The following is a 24,583-nucleotide window of genomic DNA, read 5'->3' as shown; positions in this document are numbered from 1 at the left end:
AGCTCCAAAAAGCCAGTTCATACATCCAGACATGTCCTGTCAGCCCCCCTCCAGTAGATAAAGTCATACAACTGTCACCAGCATGCAGAGGTCTAGATTGGTCCCATGCAGACTCCACAGCTGTCAGTCCATATTCCATGAGCTCCCATTATCCCAGGTCAGCTGTCTTTGTGGTTTTTCCCATTATAGTCTTGATGTTCCCTACCCCTTGTTCATATGACATTAAGATAAAGATGCTGTTAAATAAATTACTTTGACATTGAAATGAAGAAATAATAAACAATGGCATATTTTCACTAATATATCCACTGTATGTGAAATCCATGAAATCCACCTCAAAGGCTGTAACCCATTTTCTCTGGAAGGTTTTGTCTTCTTAGGTATCAGCAGCCAAAAATTTACTTGCCCCAGATATCAGAGTCAAGGACCTTGGAAATTGACTTTATATTTTGCCCTGTGTAAATTTCTTACTTAATAGGATTATTATTTTGTGGTGGTTTGTATAGGGATGTCCCAACTCATAGACTCATGTGTTTTAACACTTGGCCCATAGGGAATAATAGTATTAGGATGTTTGGCCTTGTTGGAGTAGGTGTGGAACTGTTGGAGGAAGTGTCACTGGAGATGGGCTTTGAGGTCTCATATGCTCCAGCTACACCCACTTTGGCATACATTCTCCCAGTGCTGCTTGAGGATAAAGATGTAGAACTCTGAGCTCCATCTCAGCACAATGTCTACCTGCATGCTGCCATGCTTCTCACCATTGATGACAATGGACTTAACCTCTGTAACTGTAAGCCAACTGCAATTGTTTTTGTTTATAAGAATTGTCATGGCCATGGAGTCTCTTCACAGCAATGGAAACCCTAACTAAGACACATCTCATCAAAGACAGTGTTGAAATCTCATAGTAGACAGAATAACAGAAAAAACTGCTTGATTGAATATACAAGGAATAGTAGGAAGTTACAAAATGGTGATATGTGCAAAGATCCTCATATTTAGAAAGCTAAATGTGGAGGAGATAAAATACAGCAGGTGGGGAATCCAGTGAGAGTTTTCATGATTCTGTGTTTGTTTCAGTGGGAGAATCCTGAAAGGAAACTAAAGGGAAATATCCATAAGGTGGGAGAGGTCATTCTGAAGAGAAGGGAACTATAATCTTTTGTACAGACTTTCCACAAAGTTGAGCTCCTAATAGACATTGAAGAATATCCCTTAGATACAAAGAGGTCATCTCCTTGTCCATGGTGTCACAAGAAAGGAATAGGATGACTGTAGTCTGTTTGCTATCAAGATGTTGAGAAAGTAACAAAAAGATTCTTTGTTTTGGGGGAATCAGAATGTAAGTAGTTATTGAAACTGATAACGGATGATGGCAAGATGGAAACTGTAGTAACATCAAAAAGTTTTGAAAAAGCATGATTTAAGAGGAATTATTGGCTGTTTTACAAGGACATACAGCAAGGTTACTGATTAGGGATAAGGAGCCCATTAGGTTCAGCAGCTGTTAATTTATAGAGACCATAAGATCCCAGGTGGTCACTTCTTGCACTTGCTTGACTACTTAAGTTCAACTGCAGACAATTTATTGGTAGACTTACTTCCAGAATTGAGGTTCTGCCAAGTAGGTATCTCTAAAAGAGAGCCAAGGATCTTCACAATAATGAAAAATATAATTTTTAAAAATATGACCTAGTCAATATAGACTGTAAAAAATGACCATGGTGAGGTTTAACAAGCAAGATATCAAGAAAAACAATGGTAACGTGGCAAGCGGCGAGTAAAGGAGAACAGGGAGGATTCAAGGGGGATAAAATATGATGAGTATGGAGGTATGGTCTGGAGTTAGATGGGAAGTCAAGGAAATGCCTTCAGTACTCAGGCCATCCAGAAAGGTAGCAGCTTTGTATTATTAGGAGAATCTACATATTATGTGTTGAGAAATTTGATAAACTAGAGAGGAGTATCCAGAATGGGAAGTAGGTGGTATTTGTGAAAATATTAGCTTTTTGCATTTACTTCAGTTTGGTGGAACACTGAAGGATAGTGGTTTTGGATGTGGCAAGATGAAATTGGAATGATAACATTCTTAATTCATATCCTTGGTATTTGAAAAAAAAGTCACTTGAAAATACTATGCTGGTGAAATTTCCACCAGGGAAATAGTTTTATTCATGACAGCGACAATAGAAGACACTCCCAAGAATGACTGTGGATTACAGGAGTTTGTTAATTATGAAGTTGCGATTGTATTGTGGTAGGTTCTGTGGAAGGATTTCTGCAGTGGGATAATAACCTGGAGATTTAAATCAGGTACAAACAACAACAAAACAAACAAATGAAAAACCACCACCACAACAACAAAAAACCCCTACAGCACAGATTTAGAAACTGCATTCAGAAGGATTCGTATGTTCCTGCTGACTAATAGAAATGAAATGGGAAACATAAATTTAGTCGGAAAAGTTGTTCAAAGGAGTCACTCATCTTAGGATCTGTATACTGAAGCAACTCTGAAAGCAGCACATGCAAAACTCAGTTTCACCCACAGTGGGTTAAGTAGATGATACGGGATTCAGAAATATCTGTGGGGCATTAACATCAATGCTGAAGAATACAGTGTTTTCCAAAACAATTCTTTAAATATATCATAAATATGATCTTTAAATATATCATAAATATGATCTTGTTTGATCCCTAAATAACATGGATGTTACACCACTGTCCTTTCAATTTCGCAGAGGGAATGCTGCAAAACTGGGAACTAAAGAGATAATGTTATTTTACTTTGTCTCACAGGTAGTAAATAGTGGAGCTTGGATTGAAATCTTCTGGCATTATGGCATTCTGGCATTCTGGCAACAACTACTGCTTAGAGATAGGAAAGGATTAAATGTATTCAACTTGATGTGAGGAAGCATAAAAGGTTTAAAAGAGGACACATGTACAGGAACATGCATAGCTGATTGCAACCAATGTCCTATTGATTCTTCACAAAATTCAAAATTTGCTCTAGATGATGATGGAAATATTAAAAGATATTTTACTCTGTAGCATCCCTTTCAGGGTATTTTGCATGGCAGTGACTACATCTTCTCCAAAAGTGGAGTGGAAGACAGGAGTAAGATGCTGGCATACTCAGTTGGAAAGAAGGCAACTTCTTTGGCATTTGTCTCCTTCTCCTGGTTGACACTGTTGACACAATAGCTGGAGCTGTAAGATCCATAAGGGTCCCGCAGGTGAACTTGAGAGATAATACTAAAATATAGGACTCTGATTCCTCAATAATACCTTGGTGCTGCCGTACACCTCTGAATTCCTATTTCCAAGCTACTTTATGTGGGAATACAATATCTTTCTTGATTTAGCCGCTATTTAGGTAGTCTTTTTTATTTGTTTCTGTTAAATGCACTCAGTCAATATGTAAATTTAAGATACTTTTAAAAGACTATTATTCAAGTGAGCTCCTTTATTAGCAAAGAAATGTGCTATTGAAGTACAAGGATGTGATTGATGACTTCAGAAGTGAAAACTGAAATGCTCATGACTAATGGCTTTAAGTGTCCTTGTTGACTATACAATTAAAGATACAGCCTGGTGGTAGTGGTGCATGCCTTTAATCCCAGCACTTTAGAGGCAAAGGCAGGTGGATCTCTGAGTTCAAAGCCAGCCTGATGTACATAGTGAGTTCCAGGACAGCCTCAAAAGCTACAGAGAAATTGTCTTGAAAAAATTAGAAATACAAGCATATAGAACAAAACTGAAGAAAATGAAAAATGTTGACAATCTGAATGCTTTATACATAAGAAGCATGTCTTGAAAAGAAAATACAAAGATAAGCATAGCAGGTGGAGAGAACAATGAACACTTTTGATTTGATCGTGCACTTTAGTATTAAAAGATGTGAAGTCAGGCATCGTGACAGAAAATTGAGAGTTTGAGGTGAGGTGTCATGAATTCAAGACCAACATAGTTTATACAGGAAGACCCCTTCTCCAAACAAAACAATTTATTTTCACATGGGATTACACACATAGTTGTGTGTGTAATAGTGGAGATGCACAAAATTATATATGTTTATAATTCTATATGAGAAGGAGAAAGGGGAGCACAGAGACAAATAAATGAAACCAAGAAAGACACTTTCAAATGGTGTGAATTTCTATTTACAGGATCTGCTATAAGTGAAATTTCCAAATGAAGTAAAATTAACTTAAGGCGCTCAAGTGAATAAACAGACACAGCAACTAAAGACATGTAAGTTTTATGCCATAGTGCACAGAGTGTAAGATATGCTTGCACCTGCATAGCCTTAATTTGCACTCTTGCTGGTAATTACATCAGGATATTTTATTAACAAAACATATTCAGATTTTTGATCAGACTAGCTTTAAATTTTCACTTGGCTTCCAATTTATAAGTATTCTGGGAGGATGTTATAGTCGTGAATATTTGAAATTGAAACAGAAGTTCGTGGTGTGTTTGAACAATAAATGTTTCCATCAGCTACTTGATGAAGGCTCTATGATGGCATTTAAGGTAGTCATTCTCATTATAGAGTCCCCACCCTCTCTGAGGAGTGGAAGGGGGTTGGGATGGGGAAATGGGGGGGGAATAGGAGGAAAGGAGGGAGAGGGAACTGGGATTGGTATGTTAAATAAAATTGTTTTTTAATTTAAATAAAACAATTTTAAAAAGAAAGAGAAATAAATGTTTCACAAAGATTGTGTAGCACCCTGTTTATGCACCAGCAGGCAGTTTAATAGAGATTTCCCCCGTCTACTGAAGCTATGTACAACCCAACTAATATAAAGAATTAATTTATTTGCTCCTGTTTCCTTCAAAAAACAGCTATCCTTTTAAAGAATCTACAATTTTTCATCCATGTGATGGTCAGAAAATATTGAGACATGATGCAGGGAAGCAGATAGTCTAAGTGCACTCTTAATGTCTCCACCACGCCCTCCCAATCCAATCTATAGCCTCAGCCCCATCTCTGTAGTAGATCATCTGCTGTGGCCTCCCTTCTCTCTTCCCCCATCTCCAACAGATCTCACAGATTTCCTCTAGTCATCCTCTTCACTTGTCCTATTATCTCTGCCCCAAACTCCAGCAGGCTTTCTCTGGGCACCTGCTAGACAAGCCTCCAGAGAACTAAGTAAGCCAGCAAAACAGGTAGCCTATCTTTAGATCATCACCCTCTTTCCTTGTCTCCAAATTTAATCACCCCAGTCTCACCCACAACTCTGTAGCAGACTACATGTTACTGCCTCTCCTCATTCTCTACACCCGTTCCCAGGGAACTAAGAAGATCCTAGTAGAATACTCTGATTTCCTCTCTACTGTGGCCACCCTTCAGGCCCCTCACTTGTAGTCATCCCTATTTGTACTTGTTAGCTCACATTACATAGAAACACACAGTACCTGGTAAACCCAGTGGCCACACCTGGGAATATCCTAGAATTCCCTGCCAGGCAAGCCATAGCAATGTAGCCTGGTAAGAAACACAAAGAGAAAGGGAAACAAAGGAACAAAATACCCACCCAACAAAGACAAGACCTGACATCAGCACCTAGAATTACAATCATCCCAAACCCAGATCCCTGGTCACCAGTGTAAAAATATAATCAATAACATCCAGGCCAACATGTCTTCACTACAAGCCACCAACCCTACCAAAGTAGGCTATGAGAAATGCAGCATAGCTTAAGCATAAGACAAAAACCTTAAAATAGACTCTATGAATACAACAGAAATTCTTAAAGAAGAAATTAATAAATCCCTTAAATAAATCTAAGAAAACATAAGCAAACAGTTGAAGGAAATAAATAAGACTGTTAAAATCCTGAAAGTGGAAATAGAATTGACAAAAAAAACCAAATTGAGGGAAATATGGAAATGAAATATTTAAGAATTTAAACAAGAATCACAATGGTAACCCTCAGCAACAGAATACAAGAAATGGAAGAGGGAATTTGAGTCAGAAGGCAAATTAAAAGAAATGGAATCCACGGTCAAAGAAAATATAAAATCTAAATAACTTAAGCCATAAAACATCAAGGAAGTATGAGGCATTATGAAAAAGCCAAATCTATAGATAATATGATAGAGGAAGGAAAAGACATATGTGTCAAAGGAACAGAAAAAATATTTTCAACAAAGCCATAGAAGAAAATTTCCCCAACCTAAACAAGAAGGTGGCCATAATTGTACAAGAAGCATGCAGAAGACCAAATAGGCTAGACCAGAAAAGGTATCTCATTCAGCACATAATAATGAAAATACTAAACATAAAGAACAAAGAAAGAATATATAAAGCTACAAACAAAAATACTAAGTAAATTATAAAGAGACAACTAAAATAACACCTGACTTCTAAATGGAAACTCTAAAAGCAAGAAGGGCCCAGACACATGTTCTACAAAACCTGTGAAACCACAGACACCAAGCTAGACTACTATGACCATCAAAACTTTTTTTTTTTTGGTTTTGCGAGAGAGGGTTTCTCTGTATTGTTTTGGAGGCTGTCGGTCCAGGCCGGGCTCGAACTCACAGAGATCCGCCTGCCTCTACCTCCCGAGTGCTGGGATTAAAGGCGTGCACCACCACCGCCCGGCTAAAACTTTCAATCACTATACATGAAGAAAAAATACACTCCATAATAAACCATATTTAATCAGAATCTCTCTACAAATACAGCAAAATAGAAAGCATTAGAAGGAAAACTTCAGTCTGAAGAGGTTAACCACATCCAAGAAAAGAAAAGGAATAATAATCCCTGACAAGCAAATTAGAAGAGGGAGGGAAACCCACACCACAAAAGCAAAGTAACAGAAATCAACAAACACTTTTCATTGATAATGCTCAATGTAAACAGTTTAAATTACCCAGTAAAAAGGCAAAGGCTGGAGCTTGAAATATGCCTCAGGATCCATCTTTCTTCTGCCTCTGAAAGAACATACCTTAACATCAAAGATAGACATCATCTTGGAGTAAAACTTTAGAAAAATATATTCCAACCAAATGGACTTAAAAAGCAAGCTGGTATAGTTGTTTTAATATCTGATGACATAGACTTTAAACTAATCAGAATGGATAGGAAAGGATTCTATGTACTCATCAAAGGAAGAAAATCCACCAAGAGGAGATTGCAATTCTTAACATCTATGCACCAAATATAATGGCACTCAAGTTAATAAAAGATACACAACTAAGCCGGGCGTTGGTGGTGCACGCCTTTAGTCCCAGCACTTGGGAGACAGAGGCAGGTGGATCTCTGTGAGTTCAAGGCCAGCTTAGTCTACAGAGCAAGTTCCAGGACAGCCTCCAAAACAATACAAAGAAACCCTGTCTCGAAAAACCAAAAAAAAAAAAAAAAACCAAAAACAAGATACACAACTACAGGTTACATCATGTGTGACCCACATACACTGATAAAGTGTGACTTTAATACCCAACTCTCATCAAAAGACAGGTCACCCTGATAAAAACTAAACAGATATGAAAGAGCTAATAAATTTCACAAACCAAATATAAGTAACAGTTATATAACATTTCACCCAAACACAAAAGAATACATTTTCTTCTAAGCAGCACATGGAAGTTTCTCCAATTCTGACCTCAAAATGTACTAGAGAGCTATAATAATGAAGACATTATAGTATTGGCATAAAAACAAACACATTGTCAACAGAATCCAATTGAAGACCCTTTCCAATATCCTCACATCTGTAGACACCTTCATTTTTATAAAGAAGACAAAAATACAAATGGAATAAAGAAAGTATCTCCAACAAATGGTAGTCATCAATTGCACAGCTTCATGTAGAAGAAACAAATAGATTCATACTCATCACTCTTCATAAAATTCAATTCCAAATGGATCTATGACCTCAATTTAAAATTGGGTCCACTGAACCTGATAGAAGAAAAAGTCAATAATATCCTTATCATTGGAACAGGAAAAAAAGACTTTCTAAACAGAACACCATTTGCACAGGCACTATGATGAACAATTAACAAATTGGACCTTATGAAATTGAGAAGCTTTTACATGGCAAAGGAAACCATCATTCAAACAAAATGGTAGCCTACAGAATGGGAAAAGATTTTCATCAACAGTAGTTTTTTCACATTGTTCTTTGGGGTTCTGCCACCCATATCTCAAAGAAATACAGGCAAGTATTTTATTACTTATGAATGTTCAGTCTTAGCTTGGCCTACTTTTGGCCAGCATTTCTTAAATTATCCCAACTGTTTTCTGCCTCCTGGCTTTTACCTTTCTCTCTTTTGTATTTCTTCCTTCATTTCTTACTCTGTAGCTGGCTGTGTTGTTGAATGTTTAGCCCCAAGGGTCCTCTCTCCTTCTCCTTTTCTCACTTGTCTTTATTCTCTCTGCCTGTCAGGACCGCCTATTCTTCTCTTGCATAAACTATGGGTCATTCAGTTCTTTATTAGATGAAACAGGTGATTTATGCAGGCAAACTAACACAGCTTCACACAGTCAAACAAACGAAACATAAAAGCATAAAACACACCTTTGATCATTAAAAAAATGCTACACAGCATAAATGAATATAACACATCTTCATCTAATATCACACAACAATCAACTCCACATATGTCACGGGGCTAATATCCAAAATATATAAAGAAATCAAGAAACTAGATATCAGGAAAATAAATAATGCAGTTTAAAAATGGGGTATAGCTCTAAACATTCTCAGTAGAAGGATCTCAAATGGCTAAGAAACTCTTTAAAAATGGTCAACATCTTTTGTTATTAGGGAAATGTAAATCACTTTGAGATTCCATCATACATCTATCTGAATGGCTAAGTGCAAAACTCGTGTTGGTATGGATGTGAAGTAATAAGAGCACTCATTCATTTCTGTTAGGAGTGGAAACTTGTACAGTTAGTGAGGAAATCAGTGTGGTGATTCCTCAGGAAGACAGAAATTGGCCTACCTCATGATCCAGATATACTACTTTTGGGCATATACGCAAAGGATGCTTCATCCTACCGCAAAGACACTTGCTCAGTCATGTTCACTGTTACTCTACTAATAATAGCCAAAAATTGGAAAAATCTAGATGTCCTTCAATATATGAATTCATAAGGTAATGATATATTGATTTGCTACTCAAGAAAATGAAATTTGCCAGCAAGTGGCTAGAACTAGCTAAAAATCATTCTGAGTGAGGTAACCCAGGCTCAGAAAGACAAATGTAGCATGCATTTATTCTCTTATATGTGAGTATTAACTGTGAAGCCAAAGATAAGAAAACTACAATCCATAGAACCACAGACGTTGGGTATAGAATAATGGTCATTTTTATACTAAATTATGCAAAAACTATTAAATTATATTAAACTGTAACTATCATTAAAGCACAAAGCAAATATAATGAACTAAGGCAAACAGACTACCGTCTGTCAAATGAGGACAGCATGAAAAGATGCTACCAGGAATAAGATGTTTCTTGGCATTTGCATCACTTGATCTTGTATTTAGCTATCAAGTTTCTGTTGATTGTAAGGCACTAGTTTATAACATGTGGTTGAAGCTCCCCAAATACACTAAATTGACATCCCAATTCCACATTTTCTGTTTGCTTTTGTTGTTGTTTTCACGAAAGACTTTAAGGTACAGACTTTGAATAATTTCTCAGAGATTTCAGGGTTTGAAAGGCAAACAACTTATATGAAATGAGCAATTTATGTTATATAAATAAATGGATACCTGAGCCTAGTTACATTTTAACTTGGTAATTTTAAAAACGTGCACATTTTATTAATTTAAATAAAGCAAAATGATGGTAGTTTACATATGTCACAGTAAGTAAACATGAGAGCAGTGGCTACAACATATTAGTTAACCCATGAGGCTACTGTTAAATACTTGGAACACTGTCAGCATCCTGTGTTATTTAGTATGGAACAGGTTTAGCTGTAATTTTTATAAATATGTACCTTATTACTTGCCTTTCAGGTGTACAAGTGAGATTAAAAGAGGCAAAGTCACTGGCCATTTGCCCCATAGTTTGCAAGTGTGAAAACCAGGTCCAAAATTGTGTATGGAAAACTTGTTGACTGATTGACACTACTAGGGAAGAGGACAATGTATGGAGACATTTGTCAGCAAGGACCACAAACATCACATATTGGTATTAAATTAAGAAAAAATAAACTCACAGACTTTATCCTAGAAAAGAAGACAATAAAAAATTCTACTGTTGTAATTGACAAAACAATTCACATAGGTTGTTCTACAGCAGAAGGAAAAGGAGTTGGTGGAAGACCATAAGAAAAGGAATAGTCAAAAATAGCACAGAGTGAAAAATAAAATTTGAATTTTGATTTTGGAGGCAGTGATCTAGTCTACTTATCAGAGAAGCAAAACTTCATAGAGGCCCCAGACCACCAGCTGGTAGTGGGCGCTGCCACTCTCAAGCAGTGTGATTCCTTATTTGTCCTGACCCTTTGAACACCTGCTCTTTCCATCCTTTCCTTCAATTATCCATCCTACTCATTTATATTCACCTAAAATTTCCCAAATAATTAAAAAGTCAATGAAATGGATTTTATAACCATTTATAAATTAAAAGGCAGCACATTAAATATTCCTTTTAACGTCTACTATTTCCATTAAAGTCGTTGAACATGAAACTTAGCACTCTAAGGTTGAACAGCTGTGGCTACAGAGCACATGGAAAATAAAGAGGAATAAACCTGCCTGGAACTGACTTTAGCATAGCCTGTCTGCATTCTCAGAAATGTCAGCTATCAAAGCAACCTTCTCAAAATGCACTCTAAAGCGCTGAAGTTAAATGGACAGGCAAAACACTGACTCTGCAGAACCCTGTGCTAAGGTTTACCTAAAGATTTCAAACTGTGGGTCTTCAAGGCCAAGGACAAAAGACAGAAAACCCGAGCCTCCTTCCAGGGAGCTCCTATGACCTTCCTTCCTGTCTTTGTTCTTGCATATGCTCTTTTTTCTAGAATAGCATGCCAGTCTTTCACATACATTTTTAAACTAATACCTTACATTTCAAAGTATTATCAAATATCACCAGCTTGTGCCCAGGAAATGGTGTGGTTTATTGGATATTCAGTGATTATTCCTACATTAGAAATTCCTAACTTCTGAGTTATTATTATTATTATTATTATTATTATTATTATTATTATCCAGGAGTGATATTCTAGAGGCATGCTGTGCATAGGAAGTATTCCTCATGGAAAATGCCAATAATTCATTTAAAGGAAACTCCACTTAATAAAGTGTTTCCCAGTTGCCTGATTTTTTTTCTTGGTACTAGTGGGGTTGAAAAATAAGAGAAAGAGTCCTTCTTAAGACAAACAAATGGATCAAAAATCCTAGGCAAACTCTTTAAATATTTCAACCCAACCATTGCAAAAATGCATAGCAAATGAATACATGAAAGATTAAGCCCCATGAAAATGTGTCATAACTCTTAGAACCAGTGTATGTGTCAAACAAAAAAATAATCATTCTATTATTCAGTGCATTTACATACTGTGTGGGCCTTGGCTGGTTTACTGCTAACTACATACAGAATGTTTCTGTTGCAAGAGGATGAGGAGGAGGAGGAGGAGGAGGAGGAGGAGGAGGAGGAGGAAAAGAAAGAGGAGGAGGAGGAGAAGAAGAAGAAGAAGAAGAAGAAGAAGAAGAAGAAGAAGAAGAAGAAGAAGAAGAAGAAGAAGAAGAAGGAGAAGGAGAAGGAGAAGGAGAAGGAGAAGGAGAAGGAGAAGGAGAAGGAGAAGGAGAAGGAGAAGGAGAAGGAGAAGAAGAAGAAGAAGAAGAAGAAGAAGAAGAAGAAGAAGAAGAAGAAGAAGAAGAAGAAGAAGAAGAAGAAGAAGGAGAAGAAGAAGAAGAAGAAGAAGAAGAAGAGGAGGAGGAGGAGGAGGAGGAGGAGGAGGAGGAAAAGAAAGAGGAGAAGGAGGAGCACGAGGAGGAGGAGGAGAAGAAGAAGAAGAAGAAGAAGAAGAAGAAGAAGAAGAAGAAGAAGAAGAAGAAGAAGAAGAAGAAGAAGAAGAAGAAAGAATTGGGGAGCTACACTCCTTAAGAAGAAAAGGGGAAAGATCTGGCAGGGCAGGGCACAAGGAATGTACCCAAACTAGAATATCTCATTTCTCCACAGAGGAAGGAAGAGATATCTTGGCAATGCCTAGAACTAGAGTGGTTTGTATGGATTTCAATTTTATGTCAAATCAAATAATTGAGAATCATGATAAATGTTCCATTTCAAAAGTATGTAATGAGATTATTAAATGGTCTTTTAAATAGTTCATAAAACATGGAAAAGAAAAAAACTACTTTTGTATAACAACTTAGAGATGTAGCTTGCTGATGTGGACATTTGAAAGTAATGAAAAGTCACTGAAAAGAGAGACAGAAAAAGTGCACAAAAAATTTGGCAGAGGAAGATGATGATGACAAAAAATGCAGACAATTTTCTAGATTTTCAGAGAAAGAAAATGCCAATATAATGATAGGAGATATTAAAAACAAAATACCAGTACCAATGCACAAAAAAATGCGGGTCATAAAGAAAGTACCAGACCACAGTGAATGTAGTCATTTGCAAAGTTTAGCAACAAAACCAATGATTATAAAAAATACTGTGTACATATACTACATCCCAAAGATACTGTTTAGAAATGCGTTTATACTAAAATTTAAACACACACACACACACACACACACACACACACACAATTTAACCAGAAAAAGAACAAGATGGTAGCAGAAAATGTTCCTGTAATATTTTTCACCAATTTGAACAGCTATGTTCAAAATAGTTTGCTTTCCTGGTCAAGCAGGTCGAGGCAAGAACTCAAGGAAGGAGTTTAAACAAGAAACCTCAAAGAAACATTCCTTTCTGGCTTGTTTTCCTCTGGCTGGCCCAAGGGTAACACCATGCACAGTGAGCTGGACCCTTCTGTGTCAATCATTAATCAATAATATGCCCCTCAGTGGTTGTGGAGCTAGCTCAACAGTAAAAAACACTTGCTGCTCTTGTAGAGGACCTCCGTTCAGTTCCTAGCACTCAGATGGTGGTTCACAATCATCTGTACTCTAGTTTCAGAACATACAGATTCATCTTCTGGACATTTCATCTACCAGACACATACTCAGTATGGTTAATACGTGCAGAAAAAGTACTAATACTTATAAAATTTTTAAAAAGAAGGAAATCCCCCATAAACATGCTCTCAATTCCTCAAATGAGGATCCTTTTTTATCAGTGACTCTAGTTTGTATCAAGGTGACAGAAACTAACCAGTATAACTTGTATGAGAATGTGCTTTTGACACACTTTACTATGTACAATGAATATATGATTATAAAACAATAAAAGAAATAAAAATATGGATCTTACCCAATTCAGATTATGATTCAATAAATATGAGAAGTAAATTGGTGCTGCCATGAGCAGGTGTGTCTCACTGTCATGAAAACCCTTAGGCAATGAAAACATTTTAAATGCCATATTCTGAAGGTCTCTGCAGTGTTTGAAGACTACCTACCTATATAAAAAATAATGTTTAACCTTGAAATCATACCTGACATGAATAAAGGTTTAACTATTATATTAACCTGTATTTTTAATTATACATTAAATTTTTAAATGAGCTATATAGGTACAATGCCTTAAACAATAGTAGAAGCATATATATATATATGTGTGTGTGTGTGTGTGTGTGTGTGTGTGTGTGTGTGTGTGTGTGTTTCCTTACATTTATATCAGCATATAAAAATACCTTAAACTATAGGAGAAGCAAATATAGAGTATGTTCTAACAAAAATAACATTAAAGTTATTTCAATATACAAAAATATCTAAAACAAGAACAGAAACATATATACATGTCCTAATAAAATAACTTAAATTTGTATCACTATACAAAAATCTACACCAAAGTAAAATATTTTAGATTGATAGCTTTTTAGTTTAAAGTAGATTCAATAATTGACCCTTTTATTCTATGTTTTCCATATCCACCTTTTTCTTTTAAGAATGAGATCAATGAATCCAGCCTCCATTGCTTAGTTTCCTCCTTTACCATGATGAGTAACAATTTGCAACTAACCCCCCTAAATGACGACAAACATTCATAACCCACTGAACAACCAAAAGCCACCCACCCCACCTCTTGGGAATGTGGGCGTCATATTCTTAAAATTATTTCCTGCTGTCTCAGGACAATGGCCTCTTTACAGAACCCTGAGAACATTGAGATAATAGCTAAGTCCTGGAGAGCTAACTGTATCACTTTTTTCCAGTCTCTGCATAATGGGAAAGTGCAGGGTTTAGCTCAAGTCCTGGCTAGAGGAGTCTCTGAGGCTGGGTCAACTTGGAAAACCATTTTGCAGTTGTTCTGGATGTAGAATTTTGAAGAAAATGCAACAGAGGCATTCTGAGAGATTTTATCACCTGGTCCATTTAAAAAAACACACACACACACAAACTTTTAAAGTTAGTACATATCTGCATTAACACAAGTATAGAATGTGTAGTGTGCACAAATCTGCTAAAGATGATTTTCTGCTCTATGTTTTAGAAGGTAAAAGACATCTGCCAACTTTATAAGCTCATTTGGACTGTATAAACAAAGTGTAACATAATTCTCTACTCATGCCCTGTAAAAGAATAACATGTAATAATAAATCATGAGGAATTTGTAGTCAACAAGATTTATCATGTCTTCCAGAATCAGAGTTGTTCCCATGTCAAAGAATGAGTTTATATGTCATCTGTCTTCTAGTTTTCTTGTTTCTTTTTCCGTTACGTCTGTAGCCAAGATTTTCAGGAGGTCTACCCTGGTCAAATCTGATCTCTAATAACTAAGGAATACATAGCTTTTCATTTATTGTGAAAAGAAAGGCATAACCTCTCCCTCAATGCAACACATTTCTTGACTTCCAATTTGAAGCCAAGACATCTCTAAAGTATATAGTTAGTTTTAATCAAATGTATCTAAGCAACTATTGTTTTTCATACATTAGTATTCAAAAAATTAAGTCAACAAAGCACCATACAGATCCAGATGCCATGTGTATCCTTACATATGTATATATGTGTGTACGTATATATGTAAATAATGCGTGTGTCCTCTGATGCCATCTGCTTCCTTGGCATGACATGGACCATGCGGATAACAATATGGCAGACATGGACCATGCGGGTAACAATATGGCAGAAATAGCAGAAGCTAGCTTTTGCTAATGTCATTCTTTTATGTAAACTCCAATGTATACCCTTGATAATGATGACAAAGATATAAAGATTATCAGGTCTACACTCCAAGGTGGCTTAAACTCTAAACAACTAAAGGAATCTCTGACATACCTGAAAGAAGACAGGACAAGCAAATAGCAGCAACAGCTGCCCCGTTCTTTCATTGGGAAGACTACACAGAGTTTAGGAATGAATCTTCATAGGAAAGCTAAGTGAGCAAATTACACCAGTAAATAAATATCAGTTGAATGCCTTGTTATGAATTAATTTACAGCATATATACTGATATGTTACAGCAACACTCTTTTCTTAGGATTAGTATACAATTAGATAGACATAGGACCCCCGCTCATGAAAATTTGTCTACTTGAGAGGATATTACAGAAACAATTGCAAAAATGACCTGAACAAGAGGGATCTCATGGACCCCAGACCGACAGCTTGGAAACCATCATAGAACAGAACCAGGACCCCTGAATGTAGGTGTCAGTTAGGAGGCCTGGATAGTCTATGGGGCCTCTGGCAGTGGAACATTATTTATCTCTAGTGTACAAATAGACATTGGGAGTTCATTACCCATAGAGGGATACTGTCTCAGCCTAGACACATGGAAGAGGGCCTAGGCCCTAACCCAAATGATGTGACAGACTTTGATGATCTCCCATAGAAGGCCTTATCCTTTCTGTGGAACAGAACAGCAATGGAATGAGAGTCGGTAGGGGGCATGGGAGAATGGGAGGGAGAGGGAACTCGGATTGTTAAATAAAATAAGATTGTTTCTAATTTGAATTAAAAAAAGGAAAAAAAAAGAAGAGCCTTTGTTGGGGGATTTCTAAAGATATTGCAGAAAACCTTTAACACATTAACACATCAATAGTACCATTTACCTATGTTTTTGCCAATATAAGAGGTAAAATAAGAGGTAAAAGAACAATTCATGATTAATTGCATTAAAATGATTCATGCAAGTGAAGCATTATTTCAAATATGTACATTTTAAATGAAGAGCTTCAATAATACTAACTCAACATTTACACATATTTTAAGGTACTTCATTCCAGAGATAAGGTTTAAAACAAAACAAAAGGAAAGGAAATCAAAAATTTTTCCAACAAGAGTTTTTAATATAATGACTTAAACCAAATAGGAAAAAGCTGCATTATGTTATAGTAACTGGAAGAAATAGAATGGATGAACATAATGTTTTATGATCACAGGAAAGCCAGTTGACTCTGTATGCTGAACAAGAGAATGGTTCCAAGAACATGCCAAGGAAAAGCAAATCCCTCTAGGATAAAAGTGCACAAATATACCATCTTTCCATACAAGAAGACTGTGGGTTTTAAACACATGGTGATATAAACCGTCACTATAATTTATGCATTGTAAAGAAATCAGTGTCTGAAGCAACTAAGAGGAGACAGGAGAAAAGAAGTCAGTTTTGAGAAAGAATTATTTCAGCCAGTGAGATGCCTCTGATCCTGGGATACTCTGAGTGAGAATGGTCCCCGTTGGACTCATCTATTTGAATGTTTAGTCCTCTTAATAGAATTGTGTAGGAAGGGTTGGGAGCTGTGGTCTTGTTGGAGAAGGTATCATCAGGAGTAGGCTCTGAGTTTTTAAAAGCCTACTTGTGCTGCAGTTCCTAGTCCCCCCCCTTCCTATCTCTATCTATCTCCATCTCTATCTCCTCTATCTCTATCTCTCTCCTGTTTGTTCCCTGCTGATCAGGATATAAAGCTCCCAGCTACTACTCCAGCACCATACTTGTTTGATTCCTTCCATGATGATTCTGGACTAACCCTCTAAAACTATAAGTTCCCAATTAAATGCTTTCTTTATAATAGTTACCTGGGTCGTGATGCCTCTTCACAACTAAGACAGATGGTAAAGGCACTTGTCATGCAAGTCTGGTGACCTAAGTTTGATCTCTGGAACCCACGTAAATGAGGAAGGACAGAATTGATTCCAGAAAATTGTTCTCTGATCTCTACACAAGAGAAATATGGTACATGCACACGCACACACAACTAATAATAATAATAATAATAATGAAGATGATGGTGAATATTATTATAAATTAAAAAGAAAGAAACCATCATACTTCATCTAGGAATTTAAACATTCATAATATAAAGGATAAAGACTGATTTAAGTTATAAGCAATGGAGAACTATCAATGTTGTGTACCTCAAATGTATTCAGAAGTAAAAATGCATTTTTACAGGTTATTGCTAGAATACGTGTGACAAATAGCTATGATCATGACTAGGATAAACTATGAAAAGTGACAGAGTAGAGCAACAGATCCTAGCAACAATAAAAATTCATGGCCTGACCAAGTGACAGTGAAAACAGTCCCATATGACTAGATAAAGATGGAAATTGTTGTTATAAAAATGAGGAATTTTGTCTGGGTCATGTTCAGTTTGAGATGTTCAATCTGCATTTTTGTGCTTTGACTTGGAGAATCAGGATTGTAAATCACTAATTGTTATTACATGACTTATTGTCAGCCTTGGGGCTATCAACGATCTATCAGTAGATCCTGGACATTCATCATCTTTTTAGGTATTCCTTTCATTAACTCAATGGCTGTATATATGAAAGTAATAAGCAAGTGACATTAAAAGCCATGTCTGAAAAGTCTTCCTCATCATGATTCCATGGAGCTGTTTCCTAGTTACTACTTCAAATTGTTAATAAAGATTGATTAAATTAATCTCAGAATGTGTGATACTCCCAAAATTTTTCTAGAATTTCATAATTGAAATAAGTCCTTTTGTATATGTTCTTACCTATTGAATGATGCCTGAATTTTATTTAGAGCTAGAAAAATATATTTGCATAAATTGGCTTATTAATACTGCTATTAACATAGCTTATCAAGGAGAATAGCCTCATATTGTTCAGAGCCAGATAGGAGGGGTACTTCTGATATTTGGCCAACTCTGAAAACTTATATTAGCATTTATACCGTTGTTGCACTAAACAAGAGATTCTGTTAAAAATGTAGAATTTTGCATTCTGCATTTTAGAAGTCACAGTTTATCTTCCAACTAACAAATATATTTTAAAAATAATACTTCTCTTCAAATAGGTGCTTCATTAGCTGAAATAGAGTCATACCTAGGTTTTAATAAGGATATAAATAAGCATGGTAGGAAAACAGGCATCAGTGTCAAAGAACTAGAGAAAGACATTGCTCTCAAAGAGACAGAAAGTTGATTTAATCAGGATTTCTCATTTTGGAATTTTGTTTGGAAATATCTGAGCAGCGTGTTTGGTTCCCTTTTCCCCTTTTTTATGGATTTTGAGTTGCGAGTCCTCGCACGCTTGGTTTTGGGTGATGCCGATTGTCTTGTTTTGGTGGTTTCAGAACCTGTACCCCGTATGAACTCAAGCCAGGAGACCCCTGGAGGTAACCGGTGGTGACTTCTTACCTTGCCAATGACATAACTTGAGAGCTGAGGTGGAGTAGAGTCTTTGCAAGGAGAGGGTGGAGAGGGTGAAGAGGGTAGAGAGGGATAGCCACTAGATGAAGATGAGGAAGATGAAGAGGAAAAGGAAGAGCAAGATGATGATGATGATGATGATGGGGCTGGAACTGGGGCTTGGGGCTGAATGTTATTACTGTTTTTAACATAAAGCAACCAATCTATTGCCTTGGGCTCTTGGCTTACATCTTTGTCCTCAGAAGATACAGCCAACCACTTTTTGTTTGTCTTAAGCCCCTGGATGAAATCAGATTCAGATGCAGGGAAAAGTTGTGTTATCTTCTCTAGTTCTTCAAGATTCTCGTCTAGGGCTTCTAGATTATCATCAGGTTGATTATCTTTCATGGGAAGTTGGTAACAGGATGAAGAAGAAGTCTCTGGTAGAGAAAGGATAAGAACTATTTTCACATCTATTTTTCCATCAGAGCTGCTCTCAGGTGTTGGTATGACAAAGAGTGTTGCGCATCGAGGATCTTTCTTCCCTGTAAGGTGGTTACACTGAGATTTTATGCAGGAAGCACAGTCTAAACAAACAGTATACATTGATGAAAGTCGGGGGCCAGGATGAGGATTTGGCCTTCCCCTCATTCTTCGAAAGAGAATTTGCCTAGAGAGGTCCTTCTGGATTGTAGACTTGGAGATAGAATTGACAATTTTATTTACAACATCAGCGGGGACAGTACCACCTTTAATAATGCAGGGATGACTATAATCTAAGGACCATGGGATTTCATTCTCCGGTTCTGGCTTCACAATTTGTTCACAGCTACCTTTACTCTGGAATTTGGAACTTGGAATTAAAGCATTTTTGTTCTTGATGCTGGGCTTGGGACTTGATAATCTTTGGCCTGAGATATTTGGTTTAGGATGAACTGAGGATACTTGGCGGGCTTTGTATTTGTCATTGGGTGAAGTAGTACTGTGGACCCTGGTGTGAGAAACAGGTGAGCTGAGACTCCGGGTGCTAGAATCACATCTGAGCACTATTTTAGGCTTTGGTGGGCACACTGGTAAACTATGAGATGGATGAACAGGGTGTGATAATAAAGGTGATTTCCTTGATTTTACTTGGGACAATGGCAAATTCAGAACATTGTTATTAGAGTTTGATACAGGAATCTTCAGAGGTTTACAGTCAGGCGATGGTGAATTCTGAGCTGTTCTATTGACCTCCAGAGAAGATGAAGTTGTAGGAGAGTCATTTCTTTGAGGTTTGTGGTTGAGTGGTGGTGAAGTCAAAGCTTTTTGATTGGATTCCAATAAAGATGACCAAAGATAGTCCAATGAGGAATCCTTCTGTGATTTAGATTTACGTACTGTTGAGTTATGTTCACTTTGACTCAATTCCAAAGAAGGTGAAGTCCAGATGACATTGAGGGAGGGTGTTTCTTGATGATGAAGAGAAGATGAAGATGATGCTGAGACTCTTTGAGTAGACTCCAATAAAGGTGATTTCCAGCAAAGGTCAATATTTGATGACGTCTGAGTCTTTGGGAGGGGTAATTTTGATCTCAGAGATATTGGGCTAGGCTCCAAAGATGAAGTATTGGTAAATCTAGATACAGATGTTGTCTGAGGTTTATGGTGAGACAAAGTTGAGTCAAAGCTTTTCCAAGAGGAATTAAATGAACTTTTCAAGTAGGCGTCTTTTGAAGGTGTTGCTGGACTTTTGGAGTATAATGATGGTGATTTCATAGCTCTGCTGTGAGTCATTTTAGAGTTTGGAGATGGTAATGTCGAGAAGCTCTGGGCCTTTTTGCTAAAGCTTGATGAGGGTACTGTGACTGCATTTTGAGATTGTTCTTTGGTCACAGGTTGGCTATTGAATTGGCTTAGTGCATCACTTGTATATTGATATGCAAGTGAGCTGTTTGTATTTTGTTGCTGGGAGTTATCTAAACACACAAACTGTTGATCATGATATGTCAATGGCACCATCTTGTGCTGTAGCAGAGATCTTTTGAGAAGAAATTTGCTTACAGGAATGTTTTACTAACAGTCTTTAGGGCAAGAATCCATGGACAATGGGCACTTAAATAAGCCCTAGTAGTTCTAATTTTTATCTTGTTACGTTTGTGTTAGTGGTAAATGTTGTAGAATGTATCACAATTAAACAGTAAATGAAATTGGGGAGGGGATGTCACCACTTAAGATTATCCTCTGTCTTCCATTTAATTTCCAAGAGCTTTTTGTTTTTTCCTCTGTGTCTCTTTAAGGAAAAAAATCCTGTTAACAAAATAGTAAAGAATTTAGAAGAGGTCCTTCTCAAGCTGTAGTGACTAGAACAGAGCTTATAAGATAAAACCCAGAATATATACCACAACCACCTCACATGTCTTTTGAAATAATTTACCTAAGCCCATTACACACCTATAAGATGACTTAGTGATATATCAGTAAACATCATCAAAATGTTGTCAACGAAATGAAAACTGAAGAAGTCAATACCTGCAAAGAATGCATGTTAAATAGAAGGTTCTTGAACTGCTCTAGTGATGCAAATTTGCAGAGTTTGTTCAAGAAATTCCCTAGTTGGATCCATTAATTAAATTAGTTCCATTATTAAAGAGAGAATTATCACTACAGCAGACATACCTGCATTGAGCAAGGCATTCTTTGAGGTTTTTTTTAAAATAATAAATACAAACTAGAATCAAATGCTGATCAACAATAGAATATATAAATAATGTATAGTCATTCAACGAAGTATCAAACAATGAAAACTAACAGAAAATATAGCACTAATGCAACTGTATGGCATGAATTTCACATGAGGATATTTTAAGTAAAAGAATCATATATAACCACTAAATATTTCATTACTTTATGTATGAAACAACAAAAGTTATCAACCCTAACCACATTGCTGAAATGAGTGTGCTTGGTAAAGAAAAGATTAGGAGAGATCACAAAGGTATGTCTGGGAAGGCGGTGATCTTATGCCTCTGGACCTGATACTGGTGGGATAAATGAGTTCACCGGGTGCTAACTGAGCCCTAACACTTATGTTATGTACATTCTTGTAGATACCTTCACTAAAATAAAAAGTGTTAAAGTAGATGACTTGAGGCTAATTAGAAAAGACACATCTGAAACAGAACTGCACTAAAAGGTGAAACATTAAAGACAAACCTAGATCTGGCTCACAGATGCGATGAACCCCCACACTCCATCCCCCACAACCTACACACCAAAAAAATGGAGAAGAAGAGAGGAGGAATGCAAGATAGAAATCCTGCTAGCCTATCAACAAGAATAAATAAATTCAAAATTTCAAAACAATTGGAAAGAGCAGGAAGAATCTAAATGCAAAAGCCTATAGAAAAGAGCTATAGTCCTGAAAACATCTTGGTATTGGCACAAAAATAGGCATTTAGACCAATGGAACCGAATTGAAAGCCCTAATTTTAACCCACACACCTATGAACACTTGATTTTTGACAAAGAAGCTAAAACTGTACAATGGAAAAAAGAAAGCATCTTCAACAAATGGTGCTGGCATAACTGGGTACTGGTATGCAGAAGACTGCAGATAGATCCATGTTTATTGCCTTGTACAAAACTTAAGTCCAAATGGATCAAAGACCTCAACATAAATCCAGCCACACTGAAACTTTTAGAAGAGAAAGTGGGAGATACTCTTCAACGAGTTGGTACAGGAGACCACTTCCTAAACATAACACCAGTGGCACAGACACTGAGATCGACAATTAACAAATGGGACCTCCTAAAACTAAAAAGCTTCTGTAAGGCAAAGGACACAGTCAAAAAGACAAAAAGGCAGGCCACAGAATGGGAAAAGATATTCACTAACCCTACATCTGACAGAGGGCTAATCTCAAAAATTTACAAAGAACTCAAGAAACAAGTCTCCAAAACACCAAAGGATCCAATTAAAAGGTAGGGTACAGAACTAAATAGAGAATTCTCAATAGAGGAGGCTAAAATGGCCAAGAAACACTTAAGAAAGTGCTCAACATCCTTAGCCATCAGGGAAATGCAAATCAAAACAACTCTGAGATACCATCTTACTCCTGTCAGAATGGCTAAATTCAAAAACACCGAAGACAATTTATGCTGGAGAGGATGTGGAGAGAGGGGAACACTACTCCACTGCTGGTGGGAGTACCAACTCGTACAGCCTCTTTGGAAATCAGTATGGAGATTCCTCAGGAAAATGGGAATTAATCTACCACAAGACCCGGCAATTCCACTCTTAGGCATATATCCAAATTAGGCAAATTCATACAACAAGGGCATCTGCTCCACTATGTTCATAGCAGCATTATTTGTAATAGCCAGAACCTGGAAGCAACCTAGATGCCCCTCAGCTGAAGAGTGGATAGAGAAAATGTGGTACATTTACACTATGGAGTATTACTCAGCAGAAAAAAAACAATGGAATCTTAAAATTCACAGGTAAATGGATAGCACTGGAAGAAACCACCCTGAGTGAGGTAACCCAGTCGCAAAAAGACAAACATGGTATGTACTCACTCATATATGGATTTTAGACATGGATCAGGATAGTGCCAGTCTGCACTTACACTGATAGAGAGTCTGGGAAACAGGAAAGAACCTAAAAAATATGCATATATGCATAGTACCCAAGAGAAGAGGATTGAGACAAGATCATCTGAATGGATGGGGAACACAGCAAGGGATGGGGGGGAGTGGGAGCTGGGAAGAAGAGAGGGGGAGAAGAGGAAGAGAGAGTAGGTCATGGGGGAACAGGAAGTTGAGTTGCTGGGGGTAGAATAGGGGGAAGAGGGAATCATAGGATAGAAGACTGATCAGGCACCAGAGTGACCTCGAGTGATCTAAAGGGATAACACCGATTGGCAAGCTAAGCAATAGTGGAGAGACCACCTCAAATGCCCATTCCTGATAATGAACTTGATGTGAAATATAAAAGAAAACAGTGAAATTTGTGGCATGCAAAATGAATGTAAAAAGATGAGTTGTATCTTATACACATATGTCAACAACAAACAATCACAAAAGTCAAGACTTTTGTGGGTTTTCCCTCCTGGTTTCATTCTTGGCAAATAATTGGCATGGAAAAAATCTCTCTTAATTTTTATGTGTTAGTTTTGTAGCTTGCTAATTTACTAAAAGTGTTTATTAGTCTTAAGAGTTTCTTGGTGGAGTCTTGAAGGTATTTTAGAGCCATGCTTTCTGAAGATAAGGATAACTTGACTTCTCTGTGTGAATATTCCTTTTCTTTCCTCCTCGTCTTTATGAAGACTCTGAATATTACACTGAAAAACAGTAGAGTGATCACTTTTTTCTTATTACAGATTTTAAAGGAAATGCTCTAAGGTTTTCTTTGTTGTTACAATGTTGGCTATAGATTTATTGTAGATATTTTTATTATATTGAAGATTATGCCTAGTTGTACTGCCAGTTCACGAAATGGCTAACCCCCAGCACCCCACAGCTGTATCAGTTTAGTGTGCTAACCCTAGGAAAACATGTCTTTTGGCAGTTACTTTTATGAACAAGGCAACCCTTCAATAGGCTTTCTGCTTTCAAATAAATTTTGATCTGAATAACATGGGAACTCTAATGGGTAATGTTTTCCTTTAAGAACACCTTTCCTATAGTCCAATGAGGTACAAGAGGTTTATGATTAGTGCTGCACATCTGTTTAACTGTTATATCTGTTTGCTCAACCCCAACCTGAGTTTTCTCCTTTCCTTTTCCTGACATTTCCTTTGCTAAACAGACCAGTCTGTTAATTAGTTCCACAAGACTAAGAACCTCACCGTTAGTTTTACCACAAAAATGGCCCTGCTCCTTGTACCAAGTTTCCGT

The 24,583-nt window shown here is 36.9% G+C and overlaps 1 protein-coding gene across 4 annotated transcripts in view; it reads right to left on the bottom strand.

Moving 5' to 3' along the window:
- The window catches only part of LOC101826278 (casein kinase 2 subunit alpha' interacting protein), a 146,326-nt gene that overhangs the window by 29,242 nt on the left and 92,501 nt on the right, over nt 1–24,583 (bottom strand). For 2 of the 4 annotated variants that reach the window (XM_040750604.1, XM_005076763.3), the window contains one exon: nt 18,478–20,992. In XM_040750604.1, the coding sequence (XP_040606538.1) occupies nt 18,503–20,704 (2,202 nt within the window). In that variant the 5' untranslated portion in view covers nt 20,705–20,992 and the 3' untranslated portion in view covers nt 18,478–18,502. Of the gene's footprint in view, nt 1–15,380; nt 15,478–18,477; nt 20,993–24,583 lie in introns of those variants that run through there. The other 2 variants (XR_005878890.1, XM_040750605.1) reach the window with 2 other exon arrangements.

This window comes from Mesocricetus auratus, unplaced genomic scaffold (assembly GCF_017639785.1).
Source record: "Mesocricetus auratus isolate SY011 unplaced genomic scaffold, BCM_Maur_2.0 Super-Scaffold_100008, whole genome shotgun sequence".
Classification (NCBI taxonomy): Eukaryota; Metazoa; Chordata; class Mammalia; order Rodentia; family Cricetidae; genus Mesocricetus; species Mesocricetus auratus.
Note: the sequence above shows the minus strand (reverse complement) of the source record. Positions and strands in the feature narration are given on the sequence as shown.